Genomic DNA, 16,048 nt, shown 5'->3' with positions numbered 1-16,048 from the left:
ATTTGGTTATAGCTTTGCTGGGGGAAGAATAGAGGCAGGGGGTGTTAAGTAGTCTTTATAAAAGGAGGTCCAAGTCATGTGACGCCCTCTAAACTTGTCGGAGCTTATGGGGCAAGTATGGCGCTCACAGTTGTTTGGTTCATCACCTCCGTTCTTAGTTTTGTTCATTCAACACCGTTGATATTACTCGAAGGTGAGTAAAGACTTGTGCAGTGTGTCGCTTGTTTTTTTTTCGTTCAGTTTCGTTAAATGCAAAATTTCGCTGTTTTCTAAACGTCTCGCTGAAACGATTTTCAAAGTTCAACAGGTTTAACACTGCAGCTTAATGTTTCCAGCACAAAACGTTTCCACAATATCAAAGGTTAGAACATGATATATAAATATATCCTATTTATCCAACTTAAGCAGTGGTGGAAGTTATTCAGCTCGTTTACTTAAGTAAAATATACTGCAATATAAAAATACTCCATCACAAGTAAAGGTCCTGCATTAGAAATGTCATAAGTAAAAGTAGGCTACGTATTAGCTAAATGAAGTTATAAAAGTACAAGTGCTCATGATGTTAAAAATGGTGCCTGTGAGTGTTAAAATTATATTACAGGATAATCATTGTTGCATTCAAGTGTAGTAGGATATCATAAAACTGTCTTTGGCAAGGTGGAGCAAATTTGAGCAATTTCATAGTTAAACCGGTAGTGCTTATTTTAGCATACAGCACATTTTATAAGCTAATCATATGATCTTTTAAATATTTAATTTTACACATCACAAGTATTTGCCAGATAAGTACAGTGGAGTAAAAAGTATTTCATATTAACTCCCCTGATTTGTACTAGCCTAAACTGGAAAAAAGTAGCATGAAATGGAAACACTCAAGTACTTCTAAGTTGTACTTGTGTTGAGTAAATGTACTTAGTTACTTTTCCCCACTGATTATAAATGATGACAACTTCAGGCCTAAATTTGAAATTTTGAAATGTTGAGTATCAGGCTGCTTTACTTACTGTGGGCTTCATTCTGTGTCCCATCAGAGGAACATCGATTCAAACAGTGGATGTCACAGGTAGGTACATGATAACAAAGTTACCAAAAATGTACACTTAATTGTCCTATAGTTTACTCTATGTATATACTGTTATATCTCTCTTTTTGACGTACAGCACAACAAAATTTATGACACTGAAGAGTATTACCACCGGCTCCAGATATTCACTGATAATAAGAGAACAGTCGATCATCATAATGCTGGGAATCACTCCTTCACAAGTACAGTACAGTGCTGAACTATCTCATAATGTTGAATGTGTAGATTATTTTCACAGAAGATGACCTGCCAATTTTAAAATGATGTGTATCATTGAGTTATGAAAGGAATGCTATTCTCACACAGCTGTTCATTTTCACATCTAGTGGGCCTGAATCAGTTCTCAGACATGACATTCGAGGAATTCAAGAAATTCTTCCTTTTATCAGAGCCACAGGTTTGATGTATTATAACACATTTCATTTTATGCATTTAAGTTTTTTTTGGACTTCCTTTGCCATGTTATGATTCTGGTCTCTTGCAGAACTGCTCAGCTACTAAAGGAAGTCACGTCAGCAGGACTGGTCCTTACCCCGAGTTTGTGGACTGGAGGATGAAAGGAAACTTTGTGACTCCCGTGAAGAATCAGGTATCATGATATGGTCCTGGACAGGCAAAAAAAGTCCCACTACAATTTAGTGAGAGAATCAGGAAGCATCAGTGTTTATTATCAGTCATCAGAGTCACTGTGGTTTTCAGTGCAGAAACACTCATTGTTTCTTCTATAAACCACTTTGATTTTACTGTGAGCACTGAAAAAAAGTTTCATTTACAATTAGTTATATTAATCAAACCTGATGTTACATAATTTTTTGGGATGTGACTAAGAGTGTAAATGGCCAAAATTGCAAGATAAAAAGTGTCAAAGACAGCAAAAAAAAACAAGATGGTGTTGTCACTGCTTTCTAATGTGGTAGTACATCATGTAATAGAAGTGGGATATCTTAGATTTGCTTAAAATGGTGCTCCAGCAAGTTAGCATTGCTCCTCTATTCAAATTGGGAATATGTGATATTAAACAAAAAAAATCTAAATTGATGTAGCAGAGACTGAGATATATTCTATGCTCTGGATCCAATATTTCCCCATCATGCAACATGAGCAGTATTGTGAATGCCTAAGTTTTTATTTTCTCCATTGCCTGCACCAGGTTTGTAGCACAGGGGACGTTGTACAACTGTTTTCACAAGCAATTTACATTCACGTGTGAAGTCAGTGCAGTGACCTTTTATCATAAGTGAATTATCAGTTGTTTGAGTTATGTTGTGTTTGCGTCTTTAGGGTCACTGTGGAAGCTGCTGGACTTTCTCCACCACTGGCTGTTTGGAGTCAGTGAATGCCATCGCCACTGGGAAGCTAATATCTCTGGTAAAATCTGACTATTATTTAGGAATGCTCAACTCATTCATTTAATAGATCTAAAGGGCATGGACAAACGTGTTAACACTATCACACTCATCATCAAGAGGAATCCACTTTGGGGGTAGGAGACAAATAAGGCTGTGACTTAACCTATATGTGCGTGTTGTCAGCAGTGCAGAGGACAACTGTTCGCTCTTGAGCAGAGAAATGTGATGGGGTTCAGAGTATAAAGTTTCATTACGTGTAACAACAGCATAGCCGACTTTACTCAAACCTGTGGCTGGATCCTTGGAGGAGGAGCCGTCCACAAACAGCCTGAGGTCAGCATGACGCGGCATGCATCTGGGAGATCTGCTTTGGGGCTGCACACATGGTTAATTGGATTAAGGACAGACTGTGATGTTTGGCATTTTAAGCAGATTGTATTGTTGGTTAACCAACATACTGCTGACAAATGTGCAGTCTTTTGTTCAAGCAAAGTCACTGAGACAGCATGAGGAACTAACAAAGCTGAGTCTTGGACTTTGAATCCATTGTAGTTATTAAGACTAGATTGTGACCATTGTCAGCCACATGTTACACCAGTGCCGTTGTGTCTCTTTAGGCTTCCCCTGTGGAAGAGCAGATCATGAGGTCATCAACATACTAGAGGGGTGCACTCCCCCCAGGCAGTGTTAACTGCTCAAGGTTTCCCTTTGAAGCTGCGTTGTAAATGGTTGAACTCCCGCAAATCCTCAACGTAACCAAGTGAGCGTAATACTTTTGCTTTAAAGGAGACGGAAAAGCAGTACTGAGAATCTTTATGTATACTGAAAAAGTATACTGCCTGTTGTTTGCCAACGTAACAGTTGAAAACCACTTTGGGGGTACCTGTGACAAGAGTGTGTGTGGACTAGGAACATTTGGTGCTTGAGCAAGAACTGCTGCTTTTACTGCTTGCAGCTCTTGAGTTCTGACTGGAGATGTCACACATGGAATGATAATGCCTGTTGCTAGCAAAGAGTTGAACATGAGTGTTATACCTTCAAATGCTTCTGGTTTAAATTATTATTTTTCTTTGCATGGCCTATAATCAGATCACTACAGGCTCAGTATTTTTAATTAGGTCTATGTCATACTTCCTCTGTGCCCACAGTGTAGGTGGGACTTCTGAGAGCTCTGGTGATGAGACAGTTAGCAGAGATTACCGATGTGTGTATCTGCGCATGCTCTGTGGTTGTACTGTAGGTATATACCTCTTTTGGCCATCAAACTCATTGTACACAATGTTCTGTACGTGTTCTGTACAAGCGTTGATTGTAAAATACCTGTGGTATTCCTGTCTCCTCCCACTGCTGTGTGTCATTGCAACTACTCATGCATAGTCCAAGATCCTCCTACTGTCTCTGCTTGCTCTTGGCTGCACATTGGCTGCAACATTTTGAGGTATTTGGTCAGTTGAGCTGGGGCTGTGACAGTGGCAGTGCACATATCAGTTTTCCAGTAAAGCCATCTTACAGTCAACTTATCTGTTACAAAATCCTCTCTGAACCATTCTTTCTCAAAGGCCCTGTTCAGACCCCGCATCATGTGAGATGTGTATGGTGTAATGGAAATCAGTTTCGGCTACTGTAGGTACTGAACATCCTGTCCCTGCATGCAGCTGTGAGCTCGTTTAACTGCCAGTCATACATGAACAGCAGTTCATGTATGATTGTATTTTACTGTTTGTGGTGTATTTTCTGCTCAATTCATGTTTTCTTTTGACCTGAATTCCCTGCTCTGTGCACATTAAGAAAATGTCAAGACGTCACATCAAATCTCTCCCTGGAAGATTCACAGGGCAGCATGGAGAAAATAAGTGTTTGAGTGTTCGAGAACTTCACTTTGAACTGCAAAGGACAACATTGTCACCAGTTGTTCTTTTTTACAGTATCACCACTGGCTCCTATGCCACTGCTTCTCATTTTTGGAGCAGGATTCAAATCAGTTGTTTTATTTACAGATACTGTTTTGACTATGGTCGAAAATGCTTTGTCTTACTCCGACTTATACATTTCATACGTTGGCTGCTGTGAGTGTTTGTCTACTTCCTGTTTCTGCTCCAGTGCATGCATTGCATCTTGAACTAATTGATGTGTGTCAGTGTTTATGTTCTTACTGTTCTCTTTTGTCCCTGTATCTGTCTCTGACCCCGCACACTGTCAGTCCTCACAGGTGCCATGCTGCTGAAGCAGCTTCGGTGATAGCTGCTGTGGTGGTTATAGAAGGCTATGATTTCAAGCATACTCTTTCTCACCTGCAGATTTTAGGTTAGGGAGTTCTGATGCTACCTCACTCATATCCTTATCAATCCAGGGTCAAAAGACACAGGTTTGTCCTTGATGTCCCGCCATTTGAAAAATTAGCAGGTTATAGGAGGCTGCAGGAATGAGTGAAGAAGATGGAAGCGTCCCCCTGTGGTCTCACCTAAAGCTAGTTTGGTAAACTAAAGCGGTCGCCAGGATCCCTCTGTCTTTCTTGTGTCCTGCCTGTGGCAGCTCTCCTGCCACGAAGCAATTGTGCAGGTGGTGGTGTAGCTGTAGCTGCTGATTCCCTTGCTGAGTGCTGTTGGGCAGGAGCTCATTGTGAGCCAAGATGTCGTACGGATCACAAATCAGGAAAGTAATGTGGTGTGGCAGCCCTCACCTCCTCATGAATCCCCCATCGTTTCTTCTTCCTCCTGCCTTTTTCATGTGGGCTGGCCTTTTCTCCTCTCCAGGGCTAGACGGGTGACAATGGTTGTGACCCCAGTTAGGAAGGTGTCGTTGGTGAAGGTATTGGTAGCTTGTCAGACGCCCCAGACTCCTGCCTGCTTGCAGCTTTTCCTCCTGCAATGAACCTGACACTGGTTCACTTTCAGCATCCCATCCTTGTTACCAATTTGTTGTGGAAATTCTAAAATAGAGATTCCCAAAAGAGAAGTTTGTCTTTCTTGTCTTTTATTATAGCATTTGTACAATCAGACCTGTGTGGTGAGATTTGAAGGAATCCACTTTACATTGTGTGGCTGTACCTATTCCTGTGTATAAAGGCATAATGCAATTTGTTTATCTCCATTTTAGTCTGAGCAGCAGCTGATAGACTGCGCCAAGGACTTTAACAATCATGGATGTCTGGGGTAAGTTAGACGTTTATATGTTTTTAAACTTACAATAATTATAAGAATACTTGTGTATAAGGCTTAACCAGTTGTAGCAATAACTGATCGGTCTTCAGTGAGATAACAAAACATCCTGGTTTGTTTCAGTGGGCTTCCCAGCCAGGCGTTTGAGTACATCAAATACAACAAAGGTCTTATGACAGAGGAGGACTATCCCTATAAAGGCCATGTATGCCTTCTCTGGAGAAAAGTTTATATATATATACATACAGACATATATATACATACAGACATACATACATACATACATACATACATATACATATATTATTATTTTTATTTATCTTAATAAATACCTTTACTTCCTATTTTAGGATGACACTTGCCATTTTGAGCCTGCACTAGCAGCTGCTTTTGTCCTGGATGTTGTCAACATAACAAGTGTGAGTTAAGCTGTGAAGTTACATTGTGTGAGACATTGTACAGGTGCCCTTTAAGAAATCCCTGCTGGGTCACAAAGTTACAGTTAACCATGTCAATGCTGGTAACTTTATAAGAAGTGGCCATTTTTAGTATAGACACATTATTTTCTTACAATAGTGTGTCATACCTCTGTGAATACTTGTTACAGTCTGATACACTACATTGCTAACATTTTACCAAAAATGCAATAAATTTACCTCCTAACCAAATCTGTTCATTTTCATATTAAAATTCCTGTATGTTTGTCCATCCACAGTTTGATGAAAAGGCCATGGTTGATGCTGTGGCCAGGCTCAATCCTGTGACCTTCAGCTTTGACGTCACGGCTGACTTTCTGCACTACAAAGACGGTGTTTACACCAGGTGAGACAAGACCTTGACAGCTCAACAATCAATCAGAAATCTGCTTACATCCACAGTAGAGCAAATACTTTTTTCAAACTTTTTTTACTTCAACTTTTTTTCTATTGAAGTAATTACAATGATAATTTTGGTTGCACTTTTAGCTCTGTACATTCAGCATTCATATATTTTTGTTGATTTTTTTGTTGTATTCCTTTTGTTACCCATCCATAGTATGGATGTCTGGAACATGTTCATCCCTGAGAAGGAACTATTCATAGACTGACAAGTGCTTGTGGTTCACGTCACTACAACTTTCTACCCTTTCTCATAATAGTAACTCAGATGTGATAACATTTCACCAAAGTTTAATGTTTTGGACTTGATAGAGACAAATGAGCCAGTTTTTAATTGTTTAGATTTTATTCATTTTTCTTCAGTTCTGAAAATATTCACAGAAACAGCTACACATCTTCGCACAGGCAGGATGTGATATGATATTGAAGGAGGAAAGCAGCCCACTCACTCTGCAAAAGACATGCACTCTGTTGATCTAAAAGTATCACTGTTGTCTGTTTAGCACCCAGTGTAAGAGCACAGCAGACAGGGTGAATCATGCTGTTCTGGCTGTGGGTTACGGCACTGAGGAGAACGGCACGCCATATTGGATTGTCAAGAACTCCTGGGGCACAGCCTGGGGAAAGGACGGGTAAATATAGTCTGTGTGTGTATTTCAGTGTGATGACTGGCTACTGCTTTTAAGGACCATGGATACCTTTCATTTTTATTCCATCAGGTATTTTTTGATTGAGCGAGGAACAAACATGTGTGGACTGGCTGTATGCTCTTCCTACCCTCTACCTTCAGTCTGAGGAGCAACGTGGCAACTAAGTGGAAGACTGATGAAACAACCTAAATGGAGTCCACGTGATGGGAAGTTGGTGTTTGTGATATTTATGTGTTTTCACGTTTCCTGAAGAATCTTTGTGGCTGATCCAAGGACTTGACATAAACTAAGGACTCAAAACAGAAATAAGAAAACATAAAGCCAATTATAAGAGGAAAGAAATGTGTCAGCTCAGGTGTAAAAGAGCTGTAATTTGGCAAAAGCTCTTGTAGTGTGACTAAATATGAACACACATAACTATCTTACATCAGAAAAAATTCAGAAACATATTTTATATGCCAGAGGGTGACTAAACAGGGCAGCTGTCATGATGGAGCTGATTGAACAGTTTGTGTTCATTCCAGCAGTATGTTCTTTCCATTCAGTCTGTCTCATAATGACAAATCAGCTCTTCCCATAACAGTGTCATAATTGTAAGAAGTCGCATCAGATCTGGTTGTTTGTCAAAGTGTCCTTACTTGGTTTAAATGTATTCTGCATAATGTTTCTTACAAACATTAAATTGATTTCTACACTCTCAACATCACCGTGTTGTGTGTTTTCTGTTCTCCTTAAGGTCAGAAGTTGTTTTCATTTGATTTGGGCTGCTTTTCCAAAGCCAAAAATATTTGTTTTGCAGTAACAAAATGACATTTCATGTTCATGGTTTTCACAAAATACACTGTTCTTTTTTTATTACACTTTTATTACATATGACTTTACATTGAATGGTTAAAAACGAATGCTGTCCACCACAGTGAGTGGACATGTCAAAAACTTCATGAAAAATACACGTAAACCAGAAACTAGAATAAAATACAGAACATGTTTTCATGTTTAATGAAGGATAAGGAAACACATCTTGACTTGCGCTTCTGCTTCCTGTCACTGCTATTGCCAAAATCTGCCAGAAGGTGGCGACTTTATCACTGACTGTGGAGGCCGAAGCAGGAAGCAAGAGATGAGATGTCAATCAAATTGAAAGGCGTTCATTGGTTGTTGACAGCAAAGAACAACCCCTTATTCTGATGACGTACTGTTTTCTAACCAATGAGCTGCCGGGATTCTGTTTCACAACATGGGGGGAGGGGCTAGTTACAAAACATCTCTAGCATGTGGCGCCAATAATTCCACTACCCTCAATTATCATCACAGTGACCAGTGGAGAGTGCATACGTGAAGTACTCGCATTTCTCTCGAATAGCTCTTACGAATCGTTGAAAGTGCACTAATATGTCGAAGAGACGAGCAACACGGGAAGCTGTTGTGAAAGTACAACTGGTGGTGAGTTTTTCGAGTTTTGAAAGTGGTGTCGTTATCTTAACCTGCTTGTGTTGGCTTGCCGCTGAATAACGTCAACTCTAGCTGCTTGTGTTTATATGATTTAACAGTAAGGTAAACATCAGCAAGCATAATTTTTGGCGTAAATTCAGTGTGCTCACTAAAACTTATGTTTCTTTAGAAAAGTTGAATTAACGCATTAGTGTACGTTAGGTGTTACGTCCGTCATTAATAGAGCACACCTTGCAGGAAAGGATCCCTGTGAATCTCGAGGAAGAGGTCCGACGATCATCTCGACATGTGTTGGCACCTAAACGCTTTCAACACTCTCCCTCAGCTGAAACACCCAAGAAGAAAACGGTGAGAGACAATCCACAAACACGCAGAAACACAAATAAGTCATTTTGTATTGCTGTTATTAATTCCAAGGTTTTCTTTACAGAGAATTAAAACGCAGGATGACAAACACACCCAGAAGAAGACACTGGATCTTAAGGAAGAGGCTGCTGAAAGTAGTGATGTGGAGTATACATCTGTAATTGTGAAAACCCTGCACAATTAATCATACACACCGCCATTCTTGTCTTGCATGTGACAAGGTATTCAAAGTTTCTACAGAGTGTCAGTGCTATGTCTTTGTGTAACACAGAATGGACATGGAGGACTTTCACCATATGAACTGGAGCGACTGGAGAACATCAGACAGAACCAAGCCTTCCTGTCTTCTATCAGCTTATTCCAGGTAGGTATACAGGTGGGATCCTCAGAGCCACATGGGTTGACCATGTCTTCATGAATGCATGGACACTTGACTGTGGTTGTGAATCTCTCATTAATCTGACAATACTCTCATGGCATCTCAATAAATATATTCAGTTGTGTCTCTTGAATGGAAAAGTGGCCTCAGACTTTTGGACGTAATTAATTATTTAATTAAAATCAGAATAGCTACAACACCTAATGTCATCCGACAACACGCCCAACCATCCCAGAAGTCACAATCTTTGACTGGTGATACTTTGATTAATCCAGACAAACATAGCACAAGAAAGGAAATGGAATGTAGTGAGTCAGCATTAATGAATATAAGTCATTAGTTAAAAATGACCCACATCATCAGTTTGAATTTAAGACAATATCACAAGCCTTACTTGGTTTTAGTTATATTTCAAAGGAAGCCTTGGATCAGCCTACAGTATCAATAGTGTGCTGTAAATAGCATAAGCTTTTAAATTCTCATTAAAGTGAGGCCTGTGCTAACACATCCTCTCAACAAATCCATCCAAACGAATTGGATCCTTTGCGTGCATGAAGGGAAGTTGTGGGTCAGAGTAGCCTGTTTGTGTGTATTTTGTACAGATAATGAAGTTCTCTACGGCCATCTTGTGACTCATTCCTCTTGCTGTCATTGAACCCATAGGATGGGTAATAACTATTGTTCTTTGTCAAAAGGCCACAGAGGAGCTCAAGGAGCTGACACGGCCAAAGGCGTCACAGAGGGGTCTCATGAGGTACAGTTGGCTGAAAGACTGATTGTTACTACAAAGCTCTTACTTCAGTGTAACAATAATTTCTGAATAAAATATTTTGTGGGAGGGGGTGCATGGCACCTGGCAGGAATGGTGAGCTATAGAAGTGGAGTGTTACAGAGAAATTTAAAACCTGTAGTGACCAAAACACAATAGTGAGTGTTTTGCATGTTGTACACGTGTGAATTACGCTCACCTCTGGCTGAAAGTAATTGATTTCTTGAAAAAAAGTCCCTAAGTAAAAATATTACATCTTTTTCCATCCTTTTAAACATGAGGGTTTTTTTTTTTTTTTTTTCCCAATTTCATTTGTCTGTGTGTTAGTTTCAAAAGTCAGAAAACTTCTTGATGTCACCATAACGTTGAGTTTCTGTAATGGCAGGTCACAGGCTGCTGCTAAAGAAACGCTGCCAGCTCGCAAATCCCTGCGTCTCCAAAATAAAGAGGCAGAGATCCTGACACTTCCCCCTGAACCCACGGGCATGCTAAGCCATAAAGAGGTATAGCTTAATATAGATAACTTTAAATATATATATATAATGTATATCATTGCTGTGGGGTGGAAACCTTGCTTACTTTTCAGGAAATGAATCTTTTTGAAATAATTTAATTCATCACAAGCTCTTGTTAATACTCTTCATTGCTAAAATAGTTAAACCCACAGACAGACTTAAAAGGTGACCAATAATATTATGGAAAAAAAGGATGAAATATGGAGATAGGAAGTTTCTGCCCAACAGCTACGATATGCTGTGTATTATGACTCACTCTACTATTTATTTCCTGGTTTTGTTGCTCACTGTAGTTGTTTTACTTGTTTTAAAGTCTACGTCACTCAAAAAGTCTGCTGGCCCTCTGCCCATGAATCCACTCAACATGGAAGAGGGAAGCAAGCTGCCTTCACAACTTCTTGACCTGTGCTCTGAGGTAGGAGTCACCTTTCTAGACTAGTGTGATGTTTGATGTTGGTACATCCCTGAAATTCATCCTATCATATTTAATATTCAGCTATCACAATGGCTTTTTAGATAGTCTGCACTATGTCTGCTCTCCTGGCACAGTATAACAAAAAACGCTTTGAAACTTTAAGGAACTGACATAAAGTAAAGTTTACTTATGTAGCTTGTGAATAAATTGGTAAATCTTAAAATTGCTTTTCTTTTCATAGGACTCGACAGAAGAAAAAAAGGTGGAGCTTGATGTGAAAGAGTAAGATTTAAAGTTTTGATTCTGACATTTCAGTTAAAAAAAAAAAGCCACGGCTCCACCTCTGAGGCCATATGAGTTGCTTTGAGACTAACATATTGGTAAACACATTTTTTGAAAACAGTTGAACATGTCGATACTGGCGGACAAAATCTACACTGGTGTCTTGATGCAGGTACAGCTCAGCTCTTAAGAACATGAGGATAACTGAGGACAGAGTGGCCAAAGTGGTGAAGGATCGCATCTTCTCTGCTGCTTTCCACCCCTGCACCAGCAGCCTGTTGATGGCCGCAGGAGACAAGTGGGGGAAAGTTGGCCTTTGGAAGTTGGTAGGTCTTTTTCTTTTTTTCGTTTTTCTTTCTTTTTTTCTTTTTTTTGGATCTGGCCTGGATGTTGTTGAAAGTAGGTATTTGATCACTAGAGGGCAGGGACTGTGCTCAAAACAAGCTCATAGCAACAGGCCTTGATATACTTTTCTAACACTTGAGTAAGAAAGAACAGAGAAGAACTACAAGAAAATGCCGTCATAGATGCATTTCTCACCACCTGTTGTTTTTTAGAATTGTATTAGTCCACCAGCTTGTGGAAACCAGGGATTTTTTGGCTTTTTACACATTTGACTTTTTTTCAGCATCGACTCATTTACTTAATCTCCCTTTCATCTTGCCCTGGTCACGTTGCCTTTAACCTGCTATGTTTTTATGAATAAAAGATAAAATTCCTGGAAGCAGAGCACTGGTTACTGGACACAAAGTCCCTTTAAATGTCACAACCGTTTCATATGCTCATATGTTCGAAAGCCACATTGGGAACTGGCACACATTTTTTGCATGTGTCAATTCCTTCAGAGTGGTGACTGGGGTGATGATGGCGTGCTGCTCTTTGAGCCTCACACTCGTCCGGTGGGCTGCATGGCATTCTCCAGGGCTCATGCCACACACCTGCTGAGTCTCAGCTATGACGGATCTCTACGCTGCATGGATGTTGAGAAAGCCGTCTTTGATGATGTGAGATAACATTTGTTCCATGAAATGTACTTTTTTTAAAAAAAGATATAGAGGTTGTAAGGTAAACTGACTGAATGCAAACTTGACTTTTAAAAAGATCATCTGTCCAGCACATTTACTCCAAATTCAAAGTATCCTCTTTCACCACTTGACACGAGGTTGTTTGTTTATTGTTCCAGGTCTATGACATTGACGATGGCCTGAAATCCTTTGACTTCATGTCACATGATTGTTCGACACTAGTCGTTGGGAACTGGTATGGAGAAGTTGCCATCGTTGACAGGCGCACCCCAGGGTAATGTATTATTGGTGGTGGTGGTGATGAGTAGAAGTGAGTTTTAGTCTCTTTCTATGGTTGAAGAATAACAGGGTGGTTGAACAAGTCTTGTCTCTTAATGATATCATTATTATCATCATCATCACACTAGTGATTCATTTCTCTGCAGAAACTCTCACGAGTCCCTCCACTCATTGGACCCAAAGGTTGTGCGTTGTGTTAGCGTCCATCCTTTACAGAAGCAGTACTTTGCTGTTGCAGAAAGCAGGTATGGCTGATAATTGATTTTTATTTATTTATTTTTTTTCATTGAAATCTGTTTGATTTTAAGTTCTCTATCTGGTGTTAGTCTGTTTTTTGATGTTAATAAATGAATTTTTTTTTTTTTTATCTTGTGTGCAGGGTAGTGAATATTTACGACAGCCGATGTCTGAAGAAGACCAACAGCCAGGCAGTGTCCCAGCTGCATGGGCACTCTTTAAGCATATCCAGCGCTTATTTCTCCCCTTGCACGGGGAACAGAGTTCTCACTTCCTGTATGGATAACCATATAAGGTGGAAGAAGCTCAGCACTTTGAATAATTTTGTTGTACTAACTATGTTTATTTTTCAGTCCCTGCTCAATGTATGAACTTTTATCTACAGGATATATGACACATCTGCAATGACTACGAAATCTCCCTTGCTGACAAAAATCAGGTACGTCCATTCAATTGAACTTAAACTTTGTAATCAGATCAGTTGTGATTTTACACACTTTGAGTTACTTACTTACCACCCGTCCTCTCCATTTCCAGACATGATATGCAAACAGGCCGCTGGCTGAGCAAACTATCAGCAGTTTGGGACCCCAAACGTGAAGACTGCTTTGTGGTGGGAAGCATGTCAAAGCCTCGGAAGGTGCAGGTGTTCCATGAAAGTGGCCGGCCCCAGCACTCCTTCATGGATGACGAGAACCTCAACACCGTGCTGTCCGTCACTGCTTTCCACCCCACAAGGAACGCCTTACTGGGGGGCAATTCATCAGGACGCCTGCATGTCTTCTCTGACTAAGATGAAGATCAAAACATGACGTACCTCTGGTTGCCTTCAGCAGGGTAGCAGAATATCTCGCTGTTGAAAACAAGTGACAATATTGTCTCTTGCTTTTTCCTCATAATTCTCTTATTGTAGATAAGTAACATACCTGTATCAACCTATATCAACTTACACTTTATAAGTCACTAATCATATTCATAGGTATGTTACATTCACAGGTAGAGTATAAACATTCCTCCCCTGTGAGTTGATGCAGTGTTAGTAACAAAGTATAAGAACTTTCTTCCTCACTATTTACAACAAACTACACCTGCTACATGTTGCTATTGCTACATAGGGTAAGTAGTGTCAGAGTAGGTGTATTTGAAGATCGTAAAGATGTGATGCATCCTGCTCTTGTTGGAGATGCAGTGAAAGGCATCAAAGCCTCCAAGTTTGATAATGTTTATAAAAAAATGATCAGATCACATCTCTTCCCCAGTCTGATGTTTAGTTTGAGCTACAGCCGAACCTCTTGGCACATATGTGCATGCTTCGTTGCTTTGAGCTGCTGCCGCATGATTAGCTGTTTGTGTTAACGAGCAGGTGTACCTAATAAAGTGGCCACTGAGATTAAATTAAGCACAAATGTAGAACACCACTGTATTCACCCCTTTCAGCCTTGAGCCTACAGTGTGGATGGGTCTGTATGAGCATACAGGAGGACACTGCGCTCTTCTCCAATTGCAAAACTGCCCAAGGACTGAGTAAACAGTGTTCTGCCTCAAATTCTGCACTGACTTGATGTCTGGACTTCAGGATGATAATTTGTTTTGAAGCCACTCCTGTGTAGATTTGGCTTCATATTTGGGTTTGTTGTCTTGCTAGAAAATAGATGTCAAGTCACAGTTCACTTGCAGACAGTAGCCAGGTTTTCCTCAGGGATTTACCTGTGTTTTTATGCATTCATTTCACCCTCTGCCTCAACAAGCTGTCAGGCAAGTTGCAAAGAAGCATTGCCCACAGCATGATGCTGCCACTGCCAGCCTTCGTGCTGGAGAGGATGTGTTAATCCTCGTGCAGTGCTTGTACAATGGTCAAAAAGCTCAGTTTTGGTCCAGTTTTGGAGGCAGTGTACAGCTGTGCTTGATTGTTGCCTCCTCCTTATTCGAGGGGATAATCAGTGCCTTGGAAATAATCTTTTAACACCTGATGGGAAATTTTCAATTACCCAGATATGTCATGTTTGCCATCTTGTTTTTCGAGAGGATGTTGAGTAACCAGCTGTTGGACCTTTTCAGATGGAGGTGTATTTAATGTCACTGTGTAGAATTTCTATGACACACAAGTGATCTGTCATTCAAATTATGTCTTCAGTTTTATACTTCAACTTCACCTAGGTTCTTTCTTGTTGTTCTTTCTGTTAATCAGAAACCAGCAATTAATCGGTTACTAATTACAGCCATTGGGACTGAAAATAAAAAGTGCAAATGCAACAGTTTGAAAACATTGTACAGATACTGAAGGCAGCCAGTGATCAAGTATGGGCATTGAGAAGTTTGCGTTGTTGATTCTGCTGTTTTCTTATGTTTACTATTTGTTACATTCCGAATGTCCTAAAGAACCTAAGCAACTTCTAAAATGAATCCCTTCAATATTTTTTGTTTGTTGTGTCTCTTTTTATATGTGCCTTCTGAACCAAAAGAATAAATACATTACAAAGACATTTTTTATCCCAAACGCTTTGAGTATGAATATTATTATTGTCGGTGTCTGTGGGCCCTTAAGATGGCAGCATTGTAACATAAAAGCATAGCGTGTGTTAGCAGTGACCACCAGTCTGTTGTTTTAGAGCAGGGACGCTGAAAGACTGAGCTTATCTGGGTTCTGCTGTTGACTGTTTTCTTCTGTGAATTTAAAATTGAACTTGTAGCCACACTAGCTGCTAGATGTCAAGAATAGATTATATTTATTCATAAATAGAGTACACCAGTCTTCAGTCAGTGATTGGAAATAAGCAGTCTTGTTGGAGGTAATAAATGCAGAACACATGCTTACAGAGACATTTCCATGTACAGGGCCAGGGTACAGGAAGGAAGCTTACAGTAAGACCACATCTGAGGCTTTATTTCCTGTTTACATACTTCAAGAAAACAAAAAGCAACAAAAGTTGCCTGTCAGTGGAACTGTCACCCCTCTTTATCAATGTGCCGGTCCAAGTGATCTGAAACAGATGTTAGCAATACAGAAAAAATATTGAACAGCATTGCACAAAGAAAGATTCAGGTAGTTGAGTATGCTACTTCTGCTGTTTTTAATTGGCTAAAAATACAAACTGTCCGCTTTCATTGTAGTAAAAGCTGTTCCAAAGTCAAGTGAAAATGGGTCTACTGTCAGGTGTTCAGTTCATTTACATGTACTTTCATTGTATCTGTGTCTATAAAATGAGTCAG

At 39.9% G+C, this 16,048-nt stretch overlaps 2 protein-coding genes across 3 annotated transcripts; both read left to right on the top strand.

Moving 5' to 3' along the window:
* Positions 1-110: 110 nt before the first annotated feature.
* On the top strand, positions 111-7,773 carry LOC111220923 (pro-cathepsin H-like). The gene is made up of 12 exons (XM_022744220.1): positions 111-193; positions 1,032-1,063; positions 1,161-1,266; positions 1,411-1,481; positions 1,569-1,673; positions 2,366-2,452; positions 5,530-5,585; positions 5,715-5,796; positions 5,942-6,010; positions 6,307-6,413; positions 6,973-7,101; positions 7,189-7,773. Exons 1-12 carry the CDS (start codon positions 118-120, stop codon positions 7,262-7,264), a joined length of 996 nt encoding a protein of 331 aa, XP_022599941.1. The 5' UTR covers positions 111-117; the 3' UTR covers positions 7,265-7,773.
* Positions 7,774-8,372: 599 nt separating this feature from the next.
* wdr76 (WD repeat domain 76) lies at positions 8,373-15,301 on the top strand. 2 transcript variants are annotated; one of them, XM_022743232.1, is made up of 15 exons: positions 8,373-8,562; positions 8,809-8,919; positions 9,002-9,079; positions 9,209-9,301; positions 10,012-10,070; positions 10,471-10,588; positions 10,914-11,015; positions 11,257-11,297; positions 11,470-11,623; positions 12,143-12,301; positions 12,481-12,596; positions 12,748-12,846; positions 12,981-13,133; positions 13,224-13,277; positions 13,376-15,301. In XM_022743232.1, exons 1-15 carry the CDS (start codon positions 8,512-8,514, stop codon positions 13,629-13,631), a joined length of 1,644 nt encoding a protein of 547 aa, XP_022598953.1. In that variant the 5' UTR covers positions 8,373-8,511; the 3' UTR covers positions 13,632-15,301. The 2 variants fall into 2 exon arrangements, with proteins under 2 accessions (XP_022598953.1, XP_022598945.1); XM_022743224.1 differs by having other exon boundaries at positions 9,002-9,094.
* The last annotated feature ends 747 nt before the right edge of the window (positions 15,302-16,048 follow it).

Source organism: Seriola dumerili, unplaced genomic scaffold, assembly GCF_002260705.1.
Source record: "Seriola dumerili isolate Sdu_G_001 unplaced genomic scaffold, Sdu_1.0 BDQW01000003.1, whole genome shotgun sequence".
NCBI lineage: Eukaryota > Metazoa > Chordata > Actinopteri > Carangiformes > Carangidae > Seriola > Seriola dumerili.
Note: the sequence above shows the minus strand (reverse complement) of the source record. Positions and strands in the feature narration are given on the sequence as shown.